The sequence below is a fragment of the Microtus oregoni genome, unplaced genomic scaffold (assembly GCF_018167655.1).
Source record: "Microtus oregoni isolate MIOR12 unplaced genomic scaffold, Mior012 000016F_ref0000370, whole genome shotgun sequence".
Lineage (NCBI taxonomy): Eukaryota > Metazoa > Chordata > Mammalia > Rodentia > Cricetidae > Microtus > Microtus oregoni.
In genome coordinates, this window is record NW_024543075.1 from 38,049,560 (window position 1) to 38,075,759 (window position 26,200).

General features: G+C 38.9%; 1 protein-coding gene across 1 annotated transcript in view; it reads right to left on the reverse strand.

Annotated features, from left to right (window-relative positions):
• The window catches only part of LOC121457368 (serine/threonine-protein kinase Nek1-like), a 45,669-nt gene that overhangs the window by 13,117 nt on the left and 6,352 nt on the right, over positions 1 to 26,200 (reverse strand). Inside the window, 4 exon segments of the mRNA XM_041666039.1 lie at positions 10,393 to 10,613; positions 11,454 to 11,542; positions 12,762 to 12,882; positions 16,634 to 16,798. Coding sequence (XP_041521973.1) covers positions 10,393 to 10,613; positions 11,454 to 11,542; positions 12,762 to 12,882; positions 16,634 to 16,798 — 596 coding nt within the window.

A 26,200-nucleotide genomic window follows, 5' to 3' on the forward strand; every position in this document is an offset into this window, starting at 1 on the left:
GGCTGGGAGGAGGTGGAAACTTGTTTTTTTTCTCCTTTTCTCAATAAAAAAAAACAAAAAAAACATTAGATATGTGTGTGTGTGTGTGTGTGTGTGTGTGTGTAACTTTCATTGGCAAACACTGCTTTAAAAAAAAAAAAGAAGTTTGACTAGAAATTCCTCCACCTTCAACAAAGTGACTAGTTACTTGTCCAGGATAGAGTCTTGGTGAAATTAGTTCATCTCTATCAAAGTATTAACCTTACCATCTCCTTACTTGCTATCTAAATCAACCACCCACATATCTATGCCCTTGCAGGACACCACAAGCGTAACCACTGTTGTGAGCCACACTGTACAATGGGCCTGTTAGAAAAGTAAGGGCTTTGTTCCTCTGATAATCCAGCAAGATCCTGAGGAAAGTATAATTTATTTAGACTTTCTGAAATTTACTGTTGAGACTATCCATTTACTGTTATACCCACATTTTAAAAACCAACCCACTGAACTGAATTCCCTTAGGAAATGTGCTTCTCTGTTTGCAGAAGAAACAGACGTGAAGCCATCACTTACTCCTAAATCTAAAGGAGGCAGCAGCTGTGCTGATGCACACCTGTCCTCGGCAAGCACAGACAGACAAGTAGAAAGCTTGCAGCCAGCCTGGGTGGAAAATGAGTCCCGTACAAAGAAACCTCCAGAAATCTTTCCAGAGCCAAAACCAGGAAAAGCTTCCCCTAAACAGCTCATATTTCCTAGCCTCAGTAATGCAGCACAGTTTATAACTCTCATTTCACTTTGACTATGACATAGATAAATCTTTTACTTAACGTTAGTGACTACTGTAGTTGCTAATGGCTCGCTGATGGATAATACACAGTCTTAACTACAATTTATGTACTTGGGTATAGTCTTCAACTTGTCTGGACCACTGTATAAGGAAATAGTGTGAAAGGCAGAACAGACTTGTGCTTGCTTCAGCCATCACTTACATCCCCACTGATGGACAACGGCCATCAAAGTATTACTCTCCTTACCTGACCTGTCTTACAGTGATCAACTAAAACACTAATTACTATCCGTGTGTGTGCATAACTGTACAATTCAGTTAACTAATACTACATTTGGGCTTTGCAAAACGACCTATTTAAAGTACATTCGATGTATGCCTTAGTATTTCCTGACTCTTAGGCTTCTGAAGATATGTCTATTAAACTGTGCGGCAGAGGACAGGAGACGAGCAAGGAGACAGGAATAATCTGAGCCGACAAACACTTGGATCTCTTCAGAAAGTGTGTTTTTTATTTGAAAAAATACATATACAATCTCCCCCCCCGCCCCCCCCACAAAGCTCTGACTAAGCCACACATTTGAAAACTATTGATTAGGAACAAAAATGACTGGTAAACTACTTTATTCACACTTTGAGATTTTAACAAAGTTTTGGTTTTTGCTTTTGTAAATGTGTGTGAGTGCTTGCCTGCATGTCAGTCTGTGTGTCACGTGTACAGTAACTGCAAGGCCAGAGGAGACCCCTCGATTCCCTGGGACTGCGGTTACACAGAGTAAGCCCCCCATGTATGTGGGTTCTGGACATCAAGCTGAGAAGAGCAGCTAGAGTTCTTAACCGGCGAGTCTGCTCCAGCCTCAGCTCCTTCATAGGCCCCAGTACCTCAAGCACACTGTGCTGCTCCATGCCAACTTGGTTTGCTTTAAATGCTCTTGAAGGTCCAGACCTTTCAAACTTCTGCACCAACCTTCCTTTCTTAACCCTAATGCAGACGTAAGCATTTCTTCTTTGCTGGCACACTATCCATTTTCATTTCTCCACTATAGGAACTGTCACAACTGTTTTCCACTTACTCACTCCCTCTCTTGGTTACAAACATCACATCATTATTATAAACATCGCACCTAGCATACAGTACAGCTTGATGTGCATCTACTGAATGGATGTTAATGATTTACTTAACTCAGTTTACAAACATCGTATCATTACTATAAACAGAGCACCTAGCATACACTACCACTTGATAAGCATCGACTGAATTGATGCTAATGATTCACTTAACCCAGTTTAGGACCATGAAAGACACAGATGTGCCAAACAACATTTGCAATGACATTCTTAAGACGAATACATAAAAGTTTTCTGGAGAGTTTCTCACGCTGTGCACAAAGCAAGGCGAGGGCACAAAGGAATATTAGCATAAACTAAAGACAAATCTTTTTGTGCTAATAGACCTTGCATTTAGTAACTATCATAGGTGAATAAATTCCTGATGTGAATATTTCTAGTATACACAATGCCTTTTAGGAACTAACTTTTTTATATGTACTGGATATTGAAAGATGAACCACAATCAAGAATGTACTTTAGTTTCTTTTTTTTTCAGTTTATTTGTTAACTAGTTTTATTTTCTTAAATTGATTTTATTGACACATGAAAACATAAAAATTGTACATATTAACAGGGTACCATGCAATTTTGACTGTACATCCTGTGTAATGTTTAATCATGTTAAATACAACCTGCTTACCCCTCATTACAGTAGAAATGCCAAATGCCTTCCTCAGAGCTTTGAAAAAATGTATATTATTATCTATAGGAATGTACTTTGAGGTCAATGAAATAAACAAAGCTTACAGTGCACAATTACTGTCTTAGAAACTCCTGCAACTGCTAAGAGTTCCTGTAATTCTCATCCTCCTTGGTGATGGCATCTAACACTCACTGAGTACACAGCTAGAAAAACAAGCAGAACATAAGTGCTTCACTTACTTGGTCTCACTCTTTTAGTATTCTATGGGCAACAAACCATTATTATCCCTTCTTTACATATGAGAAACTAAGGCACTTAAACAACTAAAAGACTTTAGCTAGAATATGAACCAGCAGTCTCACTCATCACTATTTTAACTATGTTCATGTATGCATATATTTAAATTTTTTTAATTATATGTTTGTATGTGGGTAGGTACACATTTGTGTGCCATGGTGCACTACTGGAAGTAACAGGATAACTTGCAGGAGTTGTTGGGTTTTTTTTATTTTTTTAACCATGTGGGTCCTGGGTACTGAACTTGGGTTGTCTGGCTTGGACGTAATTACATATACTCATTGAATCATTTCATTGGCTCACATGTACATTTTTTAAAGGGAGGGATTATTTATCTTGATGCATAGTTTCAGTCTGCTATGGCAGGGAGGGCCATATGTCTGCTATTCACCCATTTAGTTACCAAATATTTATCTATCATTCATTATATTCTAAGGCATGGGCTATAACTATGAATATGTGTGTGTATGTGTGTGTGTTGGTGTGTGTAAAATTTGTAAGTAAGGTAGTTAGCCTGAAGGAGATAATACTCTAACGGAAGATAAACAAAAAATAAGATGAATTCTATGAATTATAAAATAAATAAAAAGGTAACTTTGGATGGAAATTACTGTGCTCAAGGCTTGTGAAGATAACATTTGAGAAATGATACCTGAAAGTAAAAAATGAGTTAGAATTCATTGGGCTTTGGTGATACATGCCTTTAATCCCAGCCCTCGGGAGGCAAAGGCAGGCAGATCTCTGTGAGTTCGAGGCCAGCCTGGTCTACAAGAGCTGGTTCCAGGACAGGCTCCAAAGCTACAGAGAAACACTGTAAAAATGCGTTAGAATTAAAAAGAACAAAGAGAAGCTCAATCTGGGTCAAGGCAAAGTCTCTAACATAGGAAGGATTTGACTATCAAGGGGAAAGAGGATGAGAGCAATTGGGAGGTGAGTCAGAGAGGTGGTTAATGTCTTGTCAAATTTTACAGACCATGGTGAAGAAGGAATGCAATTTAACAGCAGCAGAAAATCTCAGGTCTTAGGCATAGTACTGGTGTGATATAATAGCTAACATTAAAAATGCTTCAGGTTTGAATTGAGGCAAAGAAACAGAATGCGGAAGATTAGTTAAAAACCAACCGGATGACATGGCTAGTGGGTGGACTAAATATGCAAGTGACAGCAGAAAGATTTGATTCATAAAATGTGTCCCCACTTTAATTAAGGTCAGAGAGTATTTGTGGGGCAGTGCCAGCAGAAAGGCTCAAGATATGGCCTTGACAAACTAACATTTATCAACTGAGGACTCCTGTTCTTGCTGTGAAAGACTATCAAGGGCTAGACTTAGCCTCCCACAAAACAACTAGAAAACTGGATAAAACAGATAAAACAATGTAGATACTAAACAACATGCAACTAAGATAGTGATTCTGGGGTGACAGAAACAAATGAGGTGCATCCAGCCATTAAACTGGTCTTCTGTCTGAAAAGGACATACCTGAAGTCTGTGTGAACTTCCTAGACTAACAAAATGAAGATTGAGTTCCACTAGGCAAAAAGGATACAAAACCCTGCAAGGTCTTACATGTACATGTAGAGTGAAACTCTCCACTTGATATGATACCTAACATTAAAAACGGCTCTGGTTTGAATTGGGGCAAAAGGTTACAGATGGAAATGGAGTGAGGAAGACTGGTTAAGAAGGCTGAAGAATTCTCAAGGCTCATGCAGGTAGAGATGACTGAACTTTGACCAGATGTGAGGAGTGTCTTCAATGAGAATCTGGGCATGCTGTGGAGGCCGCAGAAGGTCAGAGGTAACAAGCTGAACTAGCTCTATGGTAAATAATTTTATATCTGCTCCAGTAAAGCTGAAAAAGCTTGAAAATATAAAATGGACTGAGAGGTAAATGGACTATCTGAAAAAGCCCAACACATGTTAAAAGTATGACAACAGACCCCAGATACTCGCCATGTGATATTTATGATGTCCAGCTTTAAACAATTACAGAACATATGAGGAGCAAGATGAAAAGACCCTAAACTAGTAGGAAAACCAGTAGATAAAAACAGAAACTTGTATGCTAAAGCAATACTTAAATGACTTTTTTTATTGAATGAGAATAGCTTATTACTATAGAAAGGAAGACAGGCAAATTTGAACACATGACAAAATCTACTCCATGGAAAACCAAAATGAACGAAGGTTCAGTAACTTATGACATTGTATCAAGTAGTCTAATATGTATGTAATTGGACTCAGGAAGATAGTAGAAAAGGCACAAAACTAATAGCTAAAGGTTTAAAGACTTGATGACAACTATACCATCAAAAGACTCTGATCCCTCTGTATGCTATGAATATACTTTATTATCACTGGCTAATAAAGAAGCTGCTTTGGCCTATGGCAGGGCAGAATACAGCAAGGTGGGAATTCCAAGTAGAAATAGAGGAGGAAAGAAGACAAAGGCATGTAGTTGCCGAAGGAGAGAGATGCTGAAACTTTATCAGTAAGCCACAGCCTTGTGGAAATACACAAATTAATAGAAAAAGGTAATTTAAGATGTAAGAGCTAGCTAGGAATATGCCTAAGCTATTGGACAAACAGTGCTGTAATTAATATAGTTTCTGTGTGATTATTTGGGTCAGAGAAGTCAGGAAATGAATAAGCAGTTTCCAAGAAGGATATCCATACACCTGTACTCTAAAGTAGTTGAATACTAAAAGGAACACTAAATACAAGGGAATGAGGGTTACTCCCTGACAAACTTGTCAAAAACAAGTGTAACCTTGAAGACCATAACCCTATATCTAGTAGATATATTCTTTAAAACTGAGTATGGAAAAAAGAAAAAAGCTATCAACAGCCTAGACAAGAAATGTTGATTCTCAAAGTGGAAGAAAAAAAGTACACAGAGGTAGGCAGAAAGATGGAAGCAGCAGTAACACTGTGAGGTTCTCAATTACACACAGGGTTGTACAATATTACTGGAAAAGAATTTATGAGAAGCTAAAGATTTATTTTGAAAGCAGAATGATCATTTAATCTTTTAAAAGAAGTATATGAGGAAGCTACTAGTAGAAAGAGTAGATGAAATCCTAAAAACACTGAATCCCAAATAAAGGAAAAATAACAAAAGCTTTGCTATTTTGTTTCTGTTTTGAACAAAACAAGTAGTCAAGTAGAATCACAGATGCAAATCCAGTCACATTGATGACATCATATGGATGCTTATGTTAAAGAGATTTCATACTGGTTACAAAGTAAGACTTTGACAGGGTAGATGGCTCAGTTGGTCCAGTGCTTGCTGTTCAAGTGTAAAAAATCTTAGTTTGGATTTCCAGAACCCAGGTTAGGCCAATATGGTTGTACTATTTACAGCCCCTGTGGGAGGGAATAGGAGACTTCCTGGGAGCTTCTGGGCTAGCCAGCTTGGCCTACTATAGTAGCCAACAAGACACTTGTCTCAAGGCCTGAATTACAATGAGCAGAGGAAGTAGTTTCTGGAGAAGAGCAACCACCATAGTCAGAGAGAAGTTCAACTCTATATGCTCATATGGGAAAAGGAGAAAGGCTTAAGATTAGTCACCCAAGATTCCACCTTAAGAAGACGGAAAAGGAGCGTGTCCCAAATGATAAATAAATGTTACTAGAGATTGAAAAAAAAAAAAACCAATGCTGCTGAGAAGTAGCAGCATCAAGAAAGGAGAGAACGGGTTCTGGAATGGCAGTGTACTACCAACTGCCGACATCGACAAGAGCAGGTTAGTCGAAAGCCGTGCAGAATGTAGTTGGGAGTGAATGCATGTGTAGAGACTACAGCATATTTAAGATGTGTAGACATGAATAGCAGAGAAACAGATGGTGGGTGATTAAACAAGACATGTGGTCAAGCCAGGCTTGCATTTTACGATGAGATTTCTTAGGACACTGAAGAAATGATCCACTATAGAAAAGATGGGCCGGAGCAGAAAAGCAATGGAGTAAACCCCCTGAGAAGGCAAGTGGGTGAGAGAAGACTTTGTTAGAAACAGGACACAAGTAATTTAACTTAATACAAAAAGACCTGATTGAGCAGTGAAAATCTTTGTAAGAAGTTAGGTCACACTATTTTGGTTTAATGGATTACTTATAATTTTTACTTTAATGGTTCAGTTATGAAGTTTTGACTACCATTATCAATCTCACTGTTTACTACACTGGCCCAGTGACGGCTTTCCTGATCTCAGAATGGGTGTGAAAACTTTTGTTCTAGTCTGAAATGGCCATGGATTGCTAGGTTTCTTCTGTTTTCCTTCTTGCCTCTTCTCTCACAGAAATCTACATGATATCTGCATTATGGCTAAAATCTTCCAGAGTAAGCACTTCAAATAGAAGTTTTTAAGCTCAATTAAAGTTTTAAGAGGACACCAATATTCAAAAGCATCAAATAATATGAATATTAACCTAGTAAATAGCAATAAATTCAAAAGCTCGGGCTAATGACAGCTATACAGAAAGCACATGGGGAGCTGGCGAATGGTTCCGATTAAAGAGCTTGCCAAGCAAACATGAGGACTTGAGTTTGATTCCAGCACCCATGTAAAACGCTTACCATGTGATGTGTGCTTGTAATCCCAGTGCTGAGAGGTAGAGACAGGGATTCCTGGGCGTGGTGGTGAGCCAGCCTAGCCTAACTGGGAAGCTCCAGGCCAATGACAGGCGCTATCTCAAAAACCAAAGTGCACAATGTCTAAGGAACAATGCCTGAATTTGACTACTGGCGTCTACAGACACACGTGCACAATTACATATAGTAAAATGATAGCGCTTATGTCTGATAATGCCTTTGGGTTTAATGCTGAAGACTATAAAACTGTTCTGGTAGTTTACATCTTCTAATGTCTGCTATTTAGAGTAAGCAACAGAATTGAACATTTCTAAGTTTAAGAGAAAAATAATTAAATACTTTACCAATAAAAAGGACACTCAACTAGATTGAAAAACAAAATGATGTTATTTTGAAACACAGTTAAAGATTAAAGAATTCTGGCAATTTAATTATATATAGGAGCAAATAGACAAAATAGTCAATTTCAGATATAAAAATATGAATTTAAGCAAACACTTAATTTTTCATTAAAGAGATACTTTTAAGTAAATTATAATGGTGCTTTTTAGCACATGGAGAAATGGATATACTTCAGTCATTTTTGAGGAATTTTAATAGCACAAAACCTATTCTGTGTGTGTGTATGTGTTCATTTGCATGTGCACGTGTGTGTAGACAGGAGGCCTACATTTCTCTCTACCTTATTTTTTGAGTCATGATCTCACCAAACATGGAGCTCACCAATTTGATTAGGTTGGCTCAACAGCAATGCCAGCGATCTTCCCGCACTATGATTTCAACTGGGTACTACCCTGCCCGGCTCTACGTGGGTGCTGGACGTTCAAACTCAGGTGTTGAAGCTTACACTTTACTAACTGAGCAATTTCTCTAGCCACAAAACTATTTCTATAATTCAGCCATTATAAATTTTGGATTTTACTTGTAGAAATTTATTTTATGAAAATAATTATAGGATTAATAGAGACAGAGGTCCAATGATAGAAATGTACTGCTAAGAATGTGTTACAAGTAATCTAACAGAATTCCCAGCACCACGTCAGGATTCTCCAAGAGACTGACTCCTAAAACATTATAGCCCTTGATTGCCCTCCCAGTCCCAAGGTGGAGTGTGCCTATTGCTAAAGCACGGCCCAGATGCCTCTCAGCTGGAACTGACATTATAGCCCTTGACTGTCCTCCCAGTCCCAAGGTGGAGTGTGCCTATTGCTAAAGCACGGCCCAGATGCCTCTCAGCTGGAACTGACATTATAGCCCTTGACTGTCCTCCCAGTCCCAAGGTGGAGTGTGCCTATTGCTAAAGCACGGCCCAGATGCCTCTCAGCTGGAACTGACCTGAAGAACTGCTCTGATGACTAGCTTTCAGAGAACCAGAACGTTTCATGCAAGCTTCCAAAAATAGGGGGAAAGCCAACAGTTATACCCAGCTATGATGCCTATGAACCACAACAATGACGAGCACGGCACGGTAACTTTAAGGGTGCAGTAGTGGCACACACACCTTGACGATAACCAGCAACTCGCTAATCAGACTTAAGACCCACTCAACAAGAAGAAAATCACACCTGGCACTGGAAACCTAGCCAATTAACCATGGCTAGTGAAGTCATGGGTCTTGGAGAAGAACCTACATCCTCCACTTTACTAAACCAGGATAATCCTTAAGTATATTCTAAATGTTTATCTTTATACTCTAAGAGTGTAAGTGCAGTCCTTACTTTTTACCAAGAAAGCTTCTCTTTGCAATAGAATGAGACCAACACAGAAAACAACAAGCAAAAGTGCAGAGTTATGGAGTCCTGCCCCAATGGATACACCTACCAAACAACCCTCAGCTAATGCTCAGAGAACATTGCAGAAGGAGCAGGAAGGTGTACGAGCCAGAGGATCAGGGAGTTTGCTATAAGATAGCATCTCTTAGTAAGAATGTCAGGAGCTACACCCATGTCTTAGCAGTAAGACTGCTAAAGCATGAATAAGAACAACAATAACAGAGATGCCAAAGCAGAAGGGAAGGCCTATTAGGCCTCAGTCTTACACAAAAAACTACAGGCAACTAAAGAATACTGAGAGTGAGACAAGCAGTCTTCACCAGGGAGCAGCACATCAACTGGTGATTCAATACCATGAGGTTAGCCCTGAAACATACATACAAGTAGCAGACAAGACTGGGCAGGCTATGTTAAGGAATATATATATTAATTGTTGCATGCTAACAACAATTAATGGAAAAAGAGACTTTAAGTTATACTTATTTTTAATAATATCAAAACAATCAAAACAATATCTGTAATAATGCAATATACACAATAAAAAGAGCTACACAAACAATATACATATTTTGGTAGGTATACATATGTAAAATTACATATAAGTAAAGTAGGCAAATGAATTTACAAATCCAGAGGAGAGCTCTGCAGGGAAGCAGGCGGAGGAGCTAAGAGAATCCAGATGGAAGCTGTATCCACTCTGCACCACACAGTCCTACTTGTAGAATGAAGCTGCCCATAAAAGAGTGAAAACCACAAGAGCCAGAGTGGTGTGCAGGAGTCCAAGGAACTATCAGGAAAGGACTTACACCTCTCCTCTGGCCCGTCTCAACAGAATCACAGGAATATCAAGGTTGCTGAAACAGCCACATCCTTTAGCTGGAGGTATTGGCATTTGCTGTGGGACCTGATGTGTGGTAACATTGAATGGTAGCTGAGAAAACAATTCCTCAGACGAGCAACTCGGAGTGCCTGCTATAAACTCTGTCTTATTCCCCAAGTAGGATATTTACTGAGAGAGAAGCAGAGCTCCAAAGCTATTTGTTAGTACCACTAAAAAGAGCCTTAGCCAATATCCAGTAAAGTCGGGACATTCTGTTGCTTTTGTTTGTACTTGTTTGGGTTTTGAATCAATTAAAAGCCAGCACTGGCCATCTGGCCATCAGGCAATGCTATCAGTGGAGAGACAGCATCATCCAAATGAGACCACACTTACCTTTGGGTTGTTTGCATCAAATAGACCAGTTGAAAGCCCAATCAGTAAGGAGTTCTTGGTTTTAGTTTTTGGTGGTGAATCAGAGCGAGATAGGAGTGAAACTGGTTCTGACTGAACTAGGCTCAAGTGCTCAGACTGAGCCACTTTCTGGAAGAATGGTTCTGGCGGTACTGACTTCTCTACGTCACATCTAGACTGCTGAGAATCATTTACTGCAGGCTCTGTGGAATAAAAAGAGATTATATCATAAATTTATAGAATAGCACTTAAAATTCTAAAAATATCAGCAAGTATCATGTAATATTTAACACGCATCCCATCCTAAGATCTGCAGAGATGGCTTGGTGCTAAAACACTTGCTGTTCTTGCAGGAGACCTGGGTGTGGCTCCTAGGACCCCCCATAGCAGCTCGCAACCATCTTTAACTGCAGTTCCAGCGAATCTGACATGCTATACTCTTCTGGCTTCTGTGGGTACCATGACCAAATGTGGAACAAATACTACTTATATGCAGACAAAACACTCAGCCATATAAAATATTTTTTAATTAAAAATGAATTAAAAAAACTCATACCAGGTAAACAAAATCAAAGTATACATATAAGTATACTGTATACTATCTTATAAATAACCAATAAGGAGATATAACATTTTAATTTCATATATATTTTTATTATATTGGAAGTTTTAAAATAAAGAAATCTAAAGAAATGTAAAAATACAGTTTAGAAAATCAATTTTTCTGTTCGTTTTCATAGAGGAGAAAAATTGTTTATATTGTGTTATATTTTGACCAACAGTATTTTAAAAAGATACCAGTTTACTCAGTGTCTTTGGTATATTGCTTTGTTTTAGCAGCAAATTCTTTTCATTTTCAACAATACAACTTACCAAAAAGTTAACTGCTTATATTACCACAATCCTGGGCCAGCTAATACAGGTTCCTAGTCTCTAGGCCTATTTTAAAATAGAATTATGACGACTTATAATGGTGCCCAAATGAGACAGGCTGGTGTTAAGAAGCCGTCCAGAAAGAGTTAGACTCCTACAGTGGCACTTACCTATATGATCCTCACGAGACTGCTCCACATTCCCTGGAATGCTGCCTTCACAAACCTCACTCTGCTGCTCAGCAACCTTATCTTCCAACCTGCCACAGACAGACAAACCAAACAAAATAAATACCATACAGTTTTATTAGAAATAAAAGCCCTTTTCTATAAGGAAAATGAAATCCACATCTACTAGCATCCTGAACTCCCTTGTCCAAATGATTTTCTAATCTTAATATAATACTTCCTCTTTAAGTACAGTGTTTTCTACTTTGAGCAAAGTGAAACTCTCACCAATCACTAATCATTAGTTAATATTCATTCATTCTGAAAGTTTACATTGGTCAAAACTCTAAAGAATGACTAAATTACAAATGCAATTCATCTAAATATTACATCTCTGCTTCAAAAAACCACCTGATTTTGCAAAAATATTTTATGTAAAACATTACTCATTGCAGCATCACAATACATAGCATGAACATTCATCAAGTAGTAGGTTATTGAGTTTTCTTATATCCATATAATAGAATATAAAATAGAGAACTTTTGATTAATGTGAGAAAATTTCCCTGACTATAAACTTTTTTAAAAAGTATTTGTTCTATATGTATGTGTATGTGTGTGTGCATCACATGTGCACAGGAATCCTTGAAGGAGGGAAGAGGAATCAGATACCCTGAAACTAGAGTTACAGGGTCTATGAGCTGGGAGCCAATCCCAGGTAAGCAAGAGCAGTAAGCCCTTTTTAACTGCTGACTACCGACTTTATAAACAAAGTGAGCATGGAGTTTGCTCAGTGGTTAAGAGGGAGCACTGACTGTTCTTTCATAAGGACCAGCGTTTGGATCCCAGCACACACACGGATCAGCTCATAAATACCACAGGTCCAGCTCCAAGGGATTCAGTTCGCCTTCCTGCCTCCATATTTTATCTGTGCACACACATGTGAGCATACACTTTCAAAGACACCCAAACAAATTTTAAAAAACTGAAAAGGTTTTAATAAGCATTGTATATATTAGCAACTGTATTTGAAAAGACTATGTATTTTGTTTATATATAATAAAAATTATCTGCATAGAAATATCAGAAATTGGTTGAATGGGAATAAAGACTGGCAAGACATTTACTGCTTATCTTCATATAGTTTTTTATTTCTGTCCCATGCTAATATCTATTAAGAAATCAAATTACTTTATAGGGAGTACTACAATATGAAGTTATTAAACTACAACATTAGTTAATACAGCATTACTTATTAAAGAGCTTACCAAAGGGACCTGGCTTTGAAAAGTAAAGAAAAAGACAACATACTCAGTTTCCTTAGCTTCTTCTTCCTCACTAATCCACACATCATTAACAGCACGTGGCAAACTCCCATCTGTGTCTGTGCTACTTGGCTCTTGGAGAACTTCTGTCTCCAAATCATCAGGTTCTGCAAAGCAAGATCAGGAGATGTCAGAGTAAAGTTTGCTGAGAATGGGCTGACTAACTTTCTGTAAGTTATTATTTCAGTTAGTTTAACTAAAGAAAATCAACTGTTTAAAGCTTTCTGGGCTAGTTCTGTAGCACAGTCATTCCTAAAATGAAAGACTAGGCCTTTCATTTTTTTGGTATAACAAAAATACTTGAGTACTGTGCACAATATTCATTATTATGTCAGGTATATGCCGGGCGGTGGTGGTGCACGCCTTTAATCCCAGCACTCGGGAGGCAGAGGCAGGCGGATCTCTATGAGTTCGAGGCCAGCCTAGTCTACAAGAGCTAGTTCCAGGACAGGCTCCAAAGCTACAGAGACACCCTGTCTCAAAAAAAAAAAAGATATAAGCCTTATTAAAACTACAGCAATATGTAAATCAGCATAAAGGAATCAAAACTAAAGACTAAAGATACCTGTTGTTACAAGTATGAGAAAATAGACTGTATTATTAATATTTAGTAAAAAAACTTTAATCTTGGAAATCTTCCAACAACCACAAAAGAAAACCAATATGATTACCTGGACTTTTACAATGGCCTTGAGAAGAACTGAAGTATGCTAAATCAATTTTCTTATACCCTCAAATAATTAATAGCTAGGAAACTATTTTTCTGGCCGTCTTTAAAGAGAGTCTATTTGTCCATTTATATGTGCATGTATATGTCTGCATGAATGTATGCACATATGCAAGGTATGTGTAAATATATGTAGAGGCTAGAAAAGAGCCAGATCCCTTCGAGCTGAAGTTATGAGTGCTTGCAGAATGGCGGACATGGGGTGCTGGGATTCACACTCCGGTCTGCATAACTGTGCAGCAAGTGCTTTGCTGCTGAGTCCTCTCTTCAGTCCCACTGAGACTTCTATTTTTTCCTGTCTGAGATCATATACTTTCTTACTTAATTCAACACCATGCACACTTTTTCATGGACTTCAGATATGCTTTTCTTGTCTATTTACAAATTTCTAATGATTTGCCCTATTGTGAAAGACAAGAGACAGGCAAATACTAATAATTTTGATCTGTTGCTCACATGAATGTTTGGGTCATCCATACAAGGTATGTACTAAGATAGAAGAGCCTTTTTATTTTGTCTTTTAATGTGTAATTCTGTTCTTGTTAAATGGAGGGAGAAAAGGAGATGGCAATGGGTTGGTTGTTTCTAGAAAGAAGCTGACACAAGTTTTCCTTTGGGAGAGTTTTATCGGCCTTAAGATAACAGAGACGCAGTCACTCTGAGGCAGGACAGCGCCCTCTAACAGACAACAGGAAGGAGAAGGCCTGATGGAGGAGAGCTTTCCCTTAGAACCCACAAAGGAGTTTTAGTAATAGGCACAGCTTAAAGAACGAGAGAGACAGCTGTCATGGACAGGATGATGAGAGGGGATCAACTTTAGAGAAATTCTACAAACACAGGAAAATATATGACCTTTATATCCTTCCAGGGGCTGGTATGAAGCTCCATATCACATGATTTTGTTCAACACAGCCCACTGACAGGGAGCATGAAGGAGCCAGCTACAGTGTAGCACTATAAATCAGGGGCGGTAGACCCACAGCACAGATAGCTTCTTAACTCTATGTCCCAGAGAAAGAGCTGAGGGGAGCAAGGCCTGGCTTTTCCAGGCTGTGGGATGGACTTCTTAGAGAGATCAGCTTCTTAAAGGGGTAGGTTCACTATTTAACAATTCCCTAGTGATCATCAGCTCTATCAAAACTAACCTTCTATCCTCTAAACTCAATTTGTGACCGGTTTCCATATAGCCTAAAATATTTACTCCACAACTCTGTAGGAAAAGTGAAGCTTGCCAACCTCAAAACTCTCTACTATATGCACACTCAATCTGCTGGTTAATTTTATCTCTTAAATATTTTATTATTAACTTTTAAGGGTACAACATACTGCCTTGTTTGGGATACTATGATAAAGTATCAGACTTGGTGGCTTGAAGAGAAATTTATTTCTCTTCATTTCAGCAGTCAAGAGAATCTAGCATCAGGATCCCAGCACAGTCAGTTCTGGAGAAAGGTTTTCCTCCAGGTACACTGACAGCCTTTTTCTTCATGTATTTTCAGCATGATATAGAACAAAGGCTGACTCTCTGGCCTCTTCTTAGAGGGAAGTTAATGCCATTCATGAGGCCAACATACACATCTTTTGAGGAAGAGACATCATTCTGTACCACACGACTAACCATGCTCTGAGAGCACAATGGGTTACTGTGGTGAACATGCTGCATGGGACACAGTCTCTGACAGATGCTATTCCTATTCACGACTGAATGTTTAGGAAACTGGCAGCCTCTGGTTGGTATCTGGAAGTCAAAGCATCATAAAGAAGTTTATTTAGCTCAGAAAAAACCCATGGCAATTTTTTGAGACTAAAATATCAATACTATTGTGGAAAGAATGTAGTATTTTTAGTTAATGAGCAGGCTGGTAGGTTAAAGATGGTTGCAGATTCTTTAATGCTCTTCCCTTTGAGAGGCAGGCCTAGCTCCCTACCTTGGGCACACTCTGGGTTTGTGACAGCTCTGACCAATAGAAGTGCTAATGGTCCCAGTTCAGTTCTCTGGTTAACTTTAAAGAACACTCACAGCAAAAAAAAAAAAAAAAAAAAAAAAAAAAATCAAATCAATCAATCAAACAAAAAACCATACACACCATACACAGCTACACAGCTTTTAATGTAGCACCTGAGATGGCTGTAGGTTCTTTAAAAACCTTCTCCTCGGCCGGGCGGTGGTGGCGCACGCCTTTAATCCCAGCACTCGGGAGGCAGAGGCAGGCGGATCTCTGTGAGTTCGAGACCAGCCTGGTCTACAAGAGCTAGTTCCAGGACAGGCTCCAAAACCACAGAGAAACCCTGTCTCGAAACCCCCCCCCCCCAAAAAAAAACAACAAAAAAAAAAAACCTTCTCCTCTCAGAGGTGAATCCTATTTCCTTCACATTGGAACCTCCGGGTCATCAGAGAATAAAATCATATAAGCTATGAAAAACAGGTGCTGGAGAGACTGCTCGACTGTTAAGAGCACTGGGTGTTTTCCAAAGGACCCAAGTGCAATTCCCAGCACCCACATGCTGGCTCGCAATCATCTCAGACTTCAGCTGCATCATCATCTTCTGGCTTAGGCAGGCACCAGACATACAAACAGGTAAACCCCCATGTTCATAAAATAGTAAAAGCTTTTTTTTAAAGATAGGAAGAATACAGAATGTGACTGAGGTTCCTCAAAACAAAGAGAGGGGCCTGTCATACTCGGCTTTTGAGGTGTACCTTCCAAGATGGCAGAAAAATGATCAAGTCGCCTCACTGACAGCTGAGTATCACATTGCCTGGCCTCTTAGGCAAAGACAATGTACTAGGAAAATCACAATCCCAGTCTTGACTCAACCCTGATCCATAAAATAATGGGATAGAATGGCCAGTAACTAGGACGCATGGTCCTATATGCCCGTAGCTCTCACCAGCAGCGAGAGCGGGACTCTGCACTCTAGGAGACCAGCCCGACCCTCCTAACGCAACCCTTGAAAACTCTTGGTCTTCAAAACCAAAAACAGGGCGGGGGGGGGGGGGGAAGATAGTTACTAAAATTAGTGAGCCTAATTTGAGATCAATTACTCAAACATACACACAAATTTTGACAATTTCTTCAATGATTCAATACTAATTAAAATTTAGCTCATTTAAATGCATTACAACATACCTTCCACATTTCCTTCTGACGTTGGTGGAGGCACCTCACTAAACTTTGGGCTTTCTGTTTCAACAGAATCAACAGTACCTGATGGATTTATTTCTTTTGAAGTACATTCTGGTTTCTCTTCTCCAACAATTAAGGGCTTGTAGTTTTCGCCTTCAGGAAAAATCTCTGTAGAAGCAAAACAATGAAAAGTCTACTGCTCTCAAAAGGTTTTGAAGTTACTTGCAATGATATTTAGAGCAAAAAAAAAAAAAAAAAACCAAAAACAAACCCTAGATTGTTGCATCAGGTGAAGCTCTTTTACACACTAGAAACTAATGAGTTAAGAAAATGTGACAGCCAAATTCCATTTCATAATGACCTTCAAGGTGGATAACACAATTTGAATTCTTTTCCTTTTGGGGAAAAATTAATACACCTGTATCAGAATTGAATTTTAAAATTACTAACCAACTTTTAAAAACGATTTGTTTTTCATATAGCTTCATTTTTCACATGTAGTTTTTCATATGATATTTACTTCTAATTTGCTACAAACTCTGCACACTGGCTGTTTTCAGGAAAAGATTTATCATAAAACAACTGACTGTAGTCATTGACTCTCCTCATTCCTGTGTAACTGTTTACAAGCCAGTGCCCCAACTCCCCCAAATCAATGTTGTCATAGGTGGATGATTTTATATATACAATAAATAATCCTGCTAATATGTAGATCTCACAGTTCACTGAACTACCTCACTAACTCAGCTTTTTAATAAATCATAAATTAGAAACATTATAAATTATGGCTCCTTAAAAGTTCCAATTTTAGGAATTCCCATATCTAATTTTTAGTGGTGTTTTTTATTCATCTCCCTCTAATATAGCTTTTTTGAAGCAGGGTCTCACCATGTAGCCCATGCTGGCTTGGACTCCCTATGTAGATCATGCTGGCTTTGAACTCAGAGATCTGCCTGCCTCTGCTTCCCAAGTGCTGGGATTAAAGGCATGGACCATCATGCCTGGCACTATTCTAGCTCAGTAAAATTTAGAAAGGCAAAAAATATTAGTGTTGAGTCATCAGAAGATCTGGTAATAAAACATGAGCACAGGGACTAGGGAAATGGCTCAACAATTAAGAGCACTAGTTACCCACCCATAGAACTTAGCACCTATACAGCGATTCACAAGCATCTGTAACTCTAGTTTCAGATCTCCAGTGAATGTGATATTTTCTTCTAACCTCTGCAGACACCAGGTACCAAAAGATTCTCAGACATACAGTACATTCAGGCAAAACACCCACACACATAAAATAAAAATAAAATTTATATACTTAAGAGTAATACATATGATATACTACACGGTATATGTTAATATGGCCTTATAACTGTAGCCTACACAAGGTGACTTTAGAAAAACTATGATGTTTAATCTCGGTTGTCAACTGGACCTGGAATCAGCCAAAAGGCAGCTCACAGGGCACAGGTGTGAGATGGCCATCTTTGGAAGACTCTAGGTGTGTCGTGTAAGCCAATCTAATAAACCCTCTTGTAATAAAGATTCTCTCTAGAGGTCTGTCCGTCTATAGAACCCTGACCAAGACACCAGCTGAAAGATGCTTTAGAACTCAGGATGCAGCATAAAGGGGAACAGCAAAAGGAGTCCAAGGTATAAAGGCTCATGCAAATCAGCAAGTAATACTCAGTTTTGTACCACCAACATAATTAGCATGACGGACCTAAGGTTCAAAAGCATAGCTAAGGTAAAAGATTCAAGAATCATGAAAGAGGATCTAAATCTAACTGTTTTCCTAGTTTTATCTTTGTAATGATTTTTTTTCTAGTGGATAAGTATAAACAAACATAGCTGAGAAGTGGAGTGTAAAATCCAATGTGAAGTTCCCCAATTTTAGAATGGCTGTTCTAAAGAAGTTAGTTGAGATGTAGAGAGTTTAGACCTGGCTAATTTTTCTATGTGATGTTTTTTATTTGCAAGTTCTTTATAATAAATTTTTAATTTGAAAAGGTTGTTATAAGCTTTAAATCTGGAAACAATATTTCTGCAAAAACAGCAAGCCCAGTGCTTAAGGTTTCAAGCACTAATGCTGAAAAACCTTTGTTACAGAGCTATCAAAATCTAGAATTGCTGGCAAAAAAAAAAAGTGGTTAAAACAGTATAGATTAAAAAAACAACAGGAAAAAGACTTGGAACTTAAGGTTACTTGGTATCTGATAAGAAGGGTCAAGCAATACAACAGAAAAGAAAATTTCTGGAACAATGGAAATGGAATGCCCACTTAAAAAAACCATGGGGAGAATTTGTAGCCAGTCTGAGCTGAAGAGATGGAACCTGAGTCTGCGGGAAGAAAATGGCTCGCATCTGACATACAGAGAGAAGTCAGGTCTCACAAAACTGCACACGTCATTACTTGAGCATCAGTCTGCACAGCACATGCAAGGAAACGACTGCAGTCTCGAGAGGAGAGCACCCAACAGAAGTGAAGGAGGAAGACCTGGAGTTTACAAAGACCAGAACCAGTTCCTATCTCCACCAGCCTGTAGTTCACAAGCCATTAGGCAGATTGTTCAGAAAGGTTGTGGACTCAGGAAAGGGGAAGATTAGCCATAGACTAAACACTGCTTGATTCCACTTCACAGAACTTAAGAAGAAGGCCTAAAAGGATCAAGATACTCATAACTAACCAAAGTGTATCCCAGAACAAAGGTCAAGAGTAGTTATAGAAATATAAAACCTACATAAACTTCCACAAATTATAATTCAGTGTTTTGTCCCTAAGCAAAAATAATCAAGTATAATATGGTCTACCAAGCAAAATCAATGTCCAAATGACAGAGATGATGAGATTACTCACTGGGGAAGGACATTTGTAGTGATTATTATAGCTGAGCTCCTTTCGTTCAACTAAAGAAGACTGACCATGGGAAGGACAAAATAAGGGAAGCTGGGCTAGTGTGCAGCTCAGTTGCAGAGTACTTGCCCAGCATGAAGAGACTCTGGACTAGAACCTCCTCTACCAAAAGGAGGAGGGAAAAAAAAGATTGGTGCTGGACTTGTAGGAGAGAAGTCCAAAAGAATACAGAAAAAAAATAATGGCAAAGAATTTCGCAATACAAGTGACAGTTATGACTCACAAGTCCAAGAACACTAGCAAAAGGATGTGATAACAAGGAGTGTCACCACCAAGCTCACTGAAACCAGGGCTTTGAGAAAAAGCCAGAGCAGCAGCCAGAGGACAATGACATACTGCATCCAGAGGAACCGCTGAGACTGACAGTTACAGATGACTTCCCGCTGCGAGCAGTGGAGAAATATTGTTAAAGTAGAATAGAAAAAGTATCAGCTAATTCCATAGCTCTTAACAAATATTTGCTGAAGGCAGGCATAGTAAATTTTTACTTGACATATACAAGTTGAAGGAACCGATCATTAGTGATATTAAAGCATAGCAATTCTTAAAAAGAAGCCAACACGCAGAGGAAACAGAGCCAGACGGTAGAGAGCACTAAAAAATGTAAACACAAAGCAGACACATAGGACCGTTTCACTTACTGCTTACTTGTCCCTAAGAACTAATAACTAGATTATGAATATATATATATAGCAAAAATATAAGCAAAGCAATTACCTCACCCATCCCAATCCTAGCACAAAGGTAGGAAGGAAGAAAGTGCAAGACGGTTATAATGCTGCTTGCTATAGGTTAAGCACTGAAGTGATTTGAAAATAGAGTTCATAAAAGTATATACTGTTGACTCTAAATCAAATAGTGAGTTATCAGAGTAATGAACTCTAAGAAAGCAAGAGGAAATAGAGAAAAAAATCACAGATAAAGCAAGGTGGTACAGTTAAATTGTGTAGAATGCAAATAGTATAAAAGTATTAGGTGTTAGGAGTGGACTGAAAAAGCAAACCCACACTAAATGTAAATGTATAAACAGTTTGAGTGCGGGAAAGGGATAGATATCTCAATCTAACATTGAGCAAAAGAATATAAAAAATGACTATACCAATAAAACATTCTTTAAAAGAGTAGGTTGGCGCACACCTTTAATCCCAGCACTCAAGAGGCAGACACAGGTGGATCTCTGTAAGTTCAAGGCCAGCCTAGTCTATAAGAGCTAGGTCCAGAACAAGCCCCAAAGCTACAGAGAAACCCTGACTCAAAAAACCAAAAACCAAAACCAAAACAAAATGAAAAAATCTTTAAAAGAAAAAATTAAAGCTCACAATACAGATGCCTCTCAAAAAGCATATGTCAAAGAAGCCAGAAACAAAAGAACACAAAACTTATATGGCTGGCTTCATGGCATTCTAGAAACAGAATAACTAATCTAAGGTGGGGAAATTTCAGACAAAGAGTCTCTGGGAGACAAAAGTCAAAGTCTGATTGAGGCAGGGCTGTGACACTTCTTGGGGTGATGGTAATGTGCTATCTATTATTAGTAATTAACGTTAAATACGTCCACGTATTTGCTGGAACTCAGCAAACGTACAAATCATTATCCTTAAAATAACATAAAAGGAGAAAAACTAAATAAATACTGAATTCTGATGGTGACTATATGCTGTGAAGTACAGGAAAATATACCAATGTCTGCGGTTGACTCTGAGTTATGTCAGAAATAAGACTGATGAGTACAGGATAGATACAATGTACAGCACTAATGGTAGAAGGTAAATGGATGATTTATAACACCTACTGCAAAATTATTAAATTCTTCTACATGTTTGAAATTTCTCATAATGAAATTCTAGGAATTTAGATATAACACAATGAGATATACAAACATAAAGAGAATTTTAATGTAGTAGTAGTATAAGGTCCATAAAATATACTTAAAAATAAAATCTAGAACAATGCAAATAAAACTGCATATAACCAATAATGCAATATAAAGGGAGAAGTATATATGAACACGCCCATTCACACATATATGGATATATGTGCATATATGTGTATATACATACACGTGTATACATTAAATAAATATATCTTTATTTAATCTATATATACACACAAACATTTATAAGCACATATATCTGAATGTACTCAGAAAGATAAACAAGCTAATGTCAGCAAGTACCTGGTAACAGGAAGGATTGCCCTTCATGTTTTAGGAAACTACTGTTCCAGGCCTAAGGAAGAAGCAGAACTGATCACCCAGTTCTTGTGTTTTTGGTTTATTTGTGATCAGTCCTCCCAGTTTCTTAAGAAATAAGAGAAACTGAGCATGGTGATATATACACCTGGAACCCTAGGACTTAGATGTTCTGAAGGAGGAACTCAATGAGTTCCATGCCAGACAGGTCTATATAACCCTTTCCAGGAAGCTTATGTATTTCTCACCCTTGCCTGCTACTGACCTTACACAGTGGCAGTGGTCTATCATTACTCCAGAGCAGTGCTTCTCAACCTTCCTAATGCTGCGTGGAGCCTTTTTATACAGTACCTCATGGTGTGGTGACCCCAAATCATAAAATTATTTTTGTTGCTAATTCATAAATGTAATTTTGAATCATAATGTAAGTATCTGTGTTTTCTCGAGGCCACAAAGGGGCCTCGAACCACAGGTTGAGAACCTCTGCTCCAGAAGCACAGGTTGAGAACCTCTGCTCCGGAACCACAGGTTGAGAACCTCTGCTCCGGAACCACAGGTTGAGAACCTCTGCTCCAGAAGCCAAGCCGGCTATAGTCTCCCACCTCAGATGTTTCACAACAGGAGTTGTGTGTCCTTCTATTTATTAACTATTTTCCTGTATAAAATTTGAGTGACACACACACAGAAAGCCCAGAACATGTGGTACATGTCAGACAAGCTTAGCTAAAAAGCTTATATGTTAAAAGGAAACAACATACTTAAGGGAAAAAAAACCCATCTGATTATCAATGAAAATAAATTATGAAACGCCCATAAAAAAACTCATTACTTTAAATTCTAAATAAAAACTTAAATGAATGAGGTTTATTATTCATTAAGGGAAGAAAAAGACATATGTATCTGATTATACAGAGAACTATAAAATCAGGCTGTTGAATTTACCAATATGAAGGTCTTCCGTGATTGAGTAGTTTTGTTCACTGATAGGAAAAAGTAAGGTAAGCAAGGACAGGAGAAGAATTAGAATAAAAAACAAACATGTCTTTAAAAGTATGTTATGAAGAGAGCTCTCAGAATCAGACAGCGGGGAGTAAGTATCATCTAAAAATCCTGAGGAGTTGTGGAGACAAAGAGTGCGGCACATCTAAGAGGTGAGCCATTCACAGTGAGCGGCAAAGGAAACGGACAGAGTGCCATGAAGAACTAAGAGGGCAAGCCGAGTCCCCGGATCATGAAGAGCTGTGGACTGTATTCTAACTGTAATGGAAATCAACAGCTTGAGACAGCATAGTGACATGATATATTTTTTCCTCATAATTGGTGAAAATTAATTTCAAGGCAGGTGATGATGACATAGCCTTTAATCCCAGTACTCGAGAGGCAGAGGCACGTGGATTTCTGTGAGTTCGAGGCCAGCCTAGCCTGGTCTAAAAGAGCTAGTTCCAGGACATGTAGGGCTGTTATACAGAGAAACCTTGTCTCGAGAAACAAAACAAAACTAAAATTTAATTTCAAATCTCTTTAGGTTACAATGTCTTTACATCCCTATCTAGTAACACCATCCACCCTTTCCATTTCACTTCCTATAAAACAGATATATTTTTTCTACTTCCTTGCCTTCCATTTACCTTTAAAATGGATTTTATTCCTTTGGTATAGTTATGACACTAATTTCCTCAAGCTCACAATGCCTCTCCTAGGACAAACATTGATAAAATATAGTCCTCAATTTTTCATCTTTCTTTCAGAAATATTCTGCTCATCCTTTTGAGCTAAACCATATTCTTCTTCTGTTCTATATATCCCTAACCCTTCTGCATGTGAAACCCAAGGACAGCCTTGGCTACTGCTTCTCACGTACTGCTATCCAATCTGGTGTGTTGTTGCTGTTGTTTTGAAACAGGGTCTCTTTATTAGCCTGAAACTGGAAAGGAGAAAGAATATTTAAAAAATTGTTTGGACACTTAAGAAAGAGAGTTAGCCCCACCCACGAGGAAGAACTGGGCCTGATGGCCTTGGCATAGGGGAGCTGGCTCTGCCCCCTCACCTGACGGGAGAGGCCCTAGTAGACTGACCCACCCTAACATCTACTCCATCTGGGACCTGCCGGCACTCATGAAAGGACTGGTCCTGTGGGATATCTACAGGATCCCAGAGGAGCTTCAGTGAGAATCCAGTGGATCAGACCAAGACTCTTGCAATGCACATCTGCTAGGAAAGCTGACTGGACAAAAGGGTGACACCTGCAGATCCTAACGCCACCAGGATGAATAAAGAGGTGCTAGAGAGGTGGGAATGATGGGGGAGTGAAGAGGGTTGTTTTGTTTTATTTTGTTTATGTTTCCTTGTTTTATTTTGATTTTAAAAAAAATTTTCTTTGAAGGGCATCTAGGTTGTTTCCAGGTTCTGGCTATTACAAACAATGCTGCTATAAACATAGTAGAGCATATACTTTTGTTGTATGATAAGGCCTCTCTTGGGTATATTCCCAAGAGTGGTATTGCTGGGTCCACGGGTAAGTTGATCCCGAATTTCCTGAGAAACCGCCACACTGCTTTCCAAAGTGGTTGCACAAGTTTGCATTCCTACCAGCAATGGATGAGGTTACCCCTTTCTCCACAACCTCTCCAGCAAAGACTATCATTGGTGTTTTTTATTTTAGCCATTCTGACAGGTGTAAGAGGAAGAATGGATGAAGAAAGTATGGAATGTATACATATTAGAGTACTACTCAGCAGTAAAAAACAAGGACTTCTTGAATTTTGCATACAAATGGATGGAAATAGAAAACACTATCCTGAGTGAGGTAAGCCAGACCCAAAAAGAGGAACATGGGATGTACTCACTCATATTTGGTTTCTAGCCATAAACAAAGGACATTGAGCCTATAATTAGTGATCCTAGAGAAGCTAAATAAGGTGAACCCAAAGAAAAACATATAGGCATCTTCCTGAATATTAACCTTCATCAGGCGATGAAAGGAGACAGAGACCCACATTGGAGCACAGGACAGAAATCTCAAGGTCCAAACCAGGAGCAGAAGGAGAGAGAGTACGAGCATGGAACTCAGGACAGCGAGGGGTACACCCACACACTGAGACAATGGGGATGTTCTATGGGGAACTCACCAAGGCCAGCTGGCCTGGGTCTGAAAAGACCTGGGATAAAACCGGACTCGCTGAACATAGCAGACAATGAGGACTACTGAGAACTCAAGAACAATGGCACTGGGTTTTGATCCTACTGCACGTACTGGCTTTGTGGGAGCCTAGGCAGTTTGGATGCTCACCTTACTAGACTTGGATGGAGATGGGTGGTCCTTGGACTTCCCACAGGGCAGGGAACCCTGATTGCTCTATGGGCTGACAAGGGAGGGAAACCTGATTGGGGCAGGGGGAGGGAAATGGGAGGCAGTGGCGGGGTAGAGACAGAAATCTTTAATAAATAAATAAACGGTAAAAAATTTTTTTCTGGAGCTGGTGAGATGGCTCAGAGGTTAAGAGCACTGGCTGCTCTTCCAGAGGTCCCGAGTTCAATTCCCAGCAACCACATGGTGGCTCACCTGGTGCCTTCCTTGCCAGCAGTACATTGTATGCTTAATAAATAAATAAATCTTTAAAAAAAAAAAAAAAAAAAAAAAAATTTTTTTCTTTGGGGGGGTGCTGCCGGGGTGAGGGGAAGATATGGGGGGACTGGGAGGTGAGTGGAATTAAGTTTCATGACTTGAAACTTCCAAAGAATCAATAAAGAAATTATGTCAAATAAAAACTAATGTTTGGTGAAGTTTTCCAAAATTGGCAAAAGATTTAAGTCTATATATTGAAGAATTTCCTAAGTCCAAGGAGAGGAAACAGGAAGAAAAGTACACTAAGATACTTCACAATCATACTATTCAAAACTAGACATAACGAGGAATAATAATCGATAGGCTGGAGAGGTAGTTCAGCAGAAGAGCAGTTCACAATGGTACCCAGTTCCAGGGGATTTGACATCTTTGGGTTTCTGTGGCACAAAGCATGCACATGGTGCACAGACACACATGTCGGCAAAACACCCATACACGTAAAATCATACCAAAATAAAGAGATAAAATGTCATAGCAATCACACCAAAAAAGTCATGCATGTACAGGGGAACAAAATGAAGGCCATGCTTCCTGTGGGAAGATGGTAAGGAGACAATGAAGGCCATGATTCCTGTGGGAAGACGGTAAGGAGACAAAGAAGGCCATGATTCCTGTGAGAAGACGGTAAGGAGACAAAGAAGGCCATGATTCCTGTGGGAAGACGGTAAGGAGACAAAGAAGGCCATGATTCCTATGGGAAGACAGTAAGGAGACAATGAAGGCCATGATTCCTGTGGGAAGACGGTAAGGAGACAAAGAAGGCCATGATTCCTGTGAGAAGACGGTAAGGAGACAATGAAGGCCGTGATTCCTGTGGGAAGACGGTAAGGAGACAATGAAGGC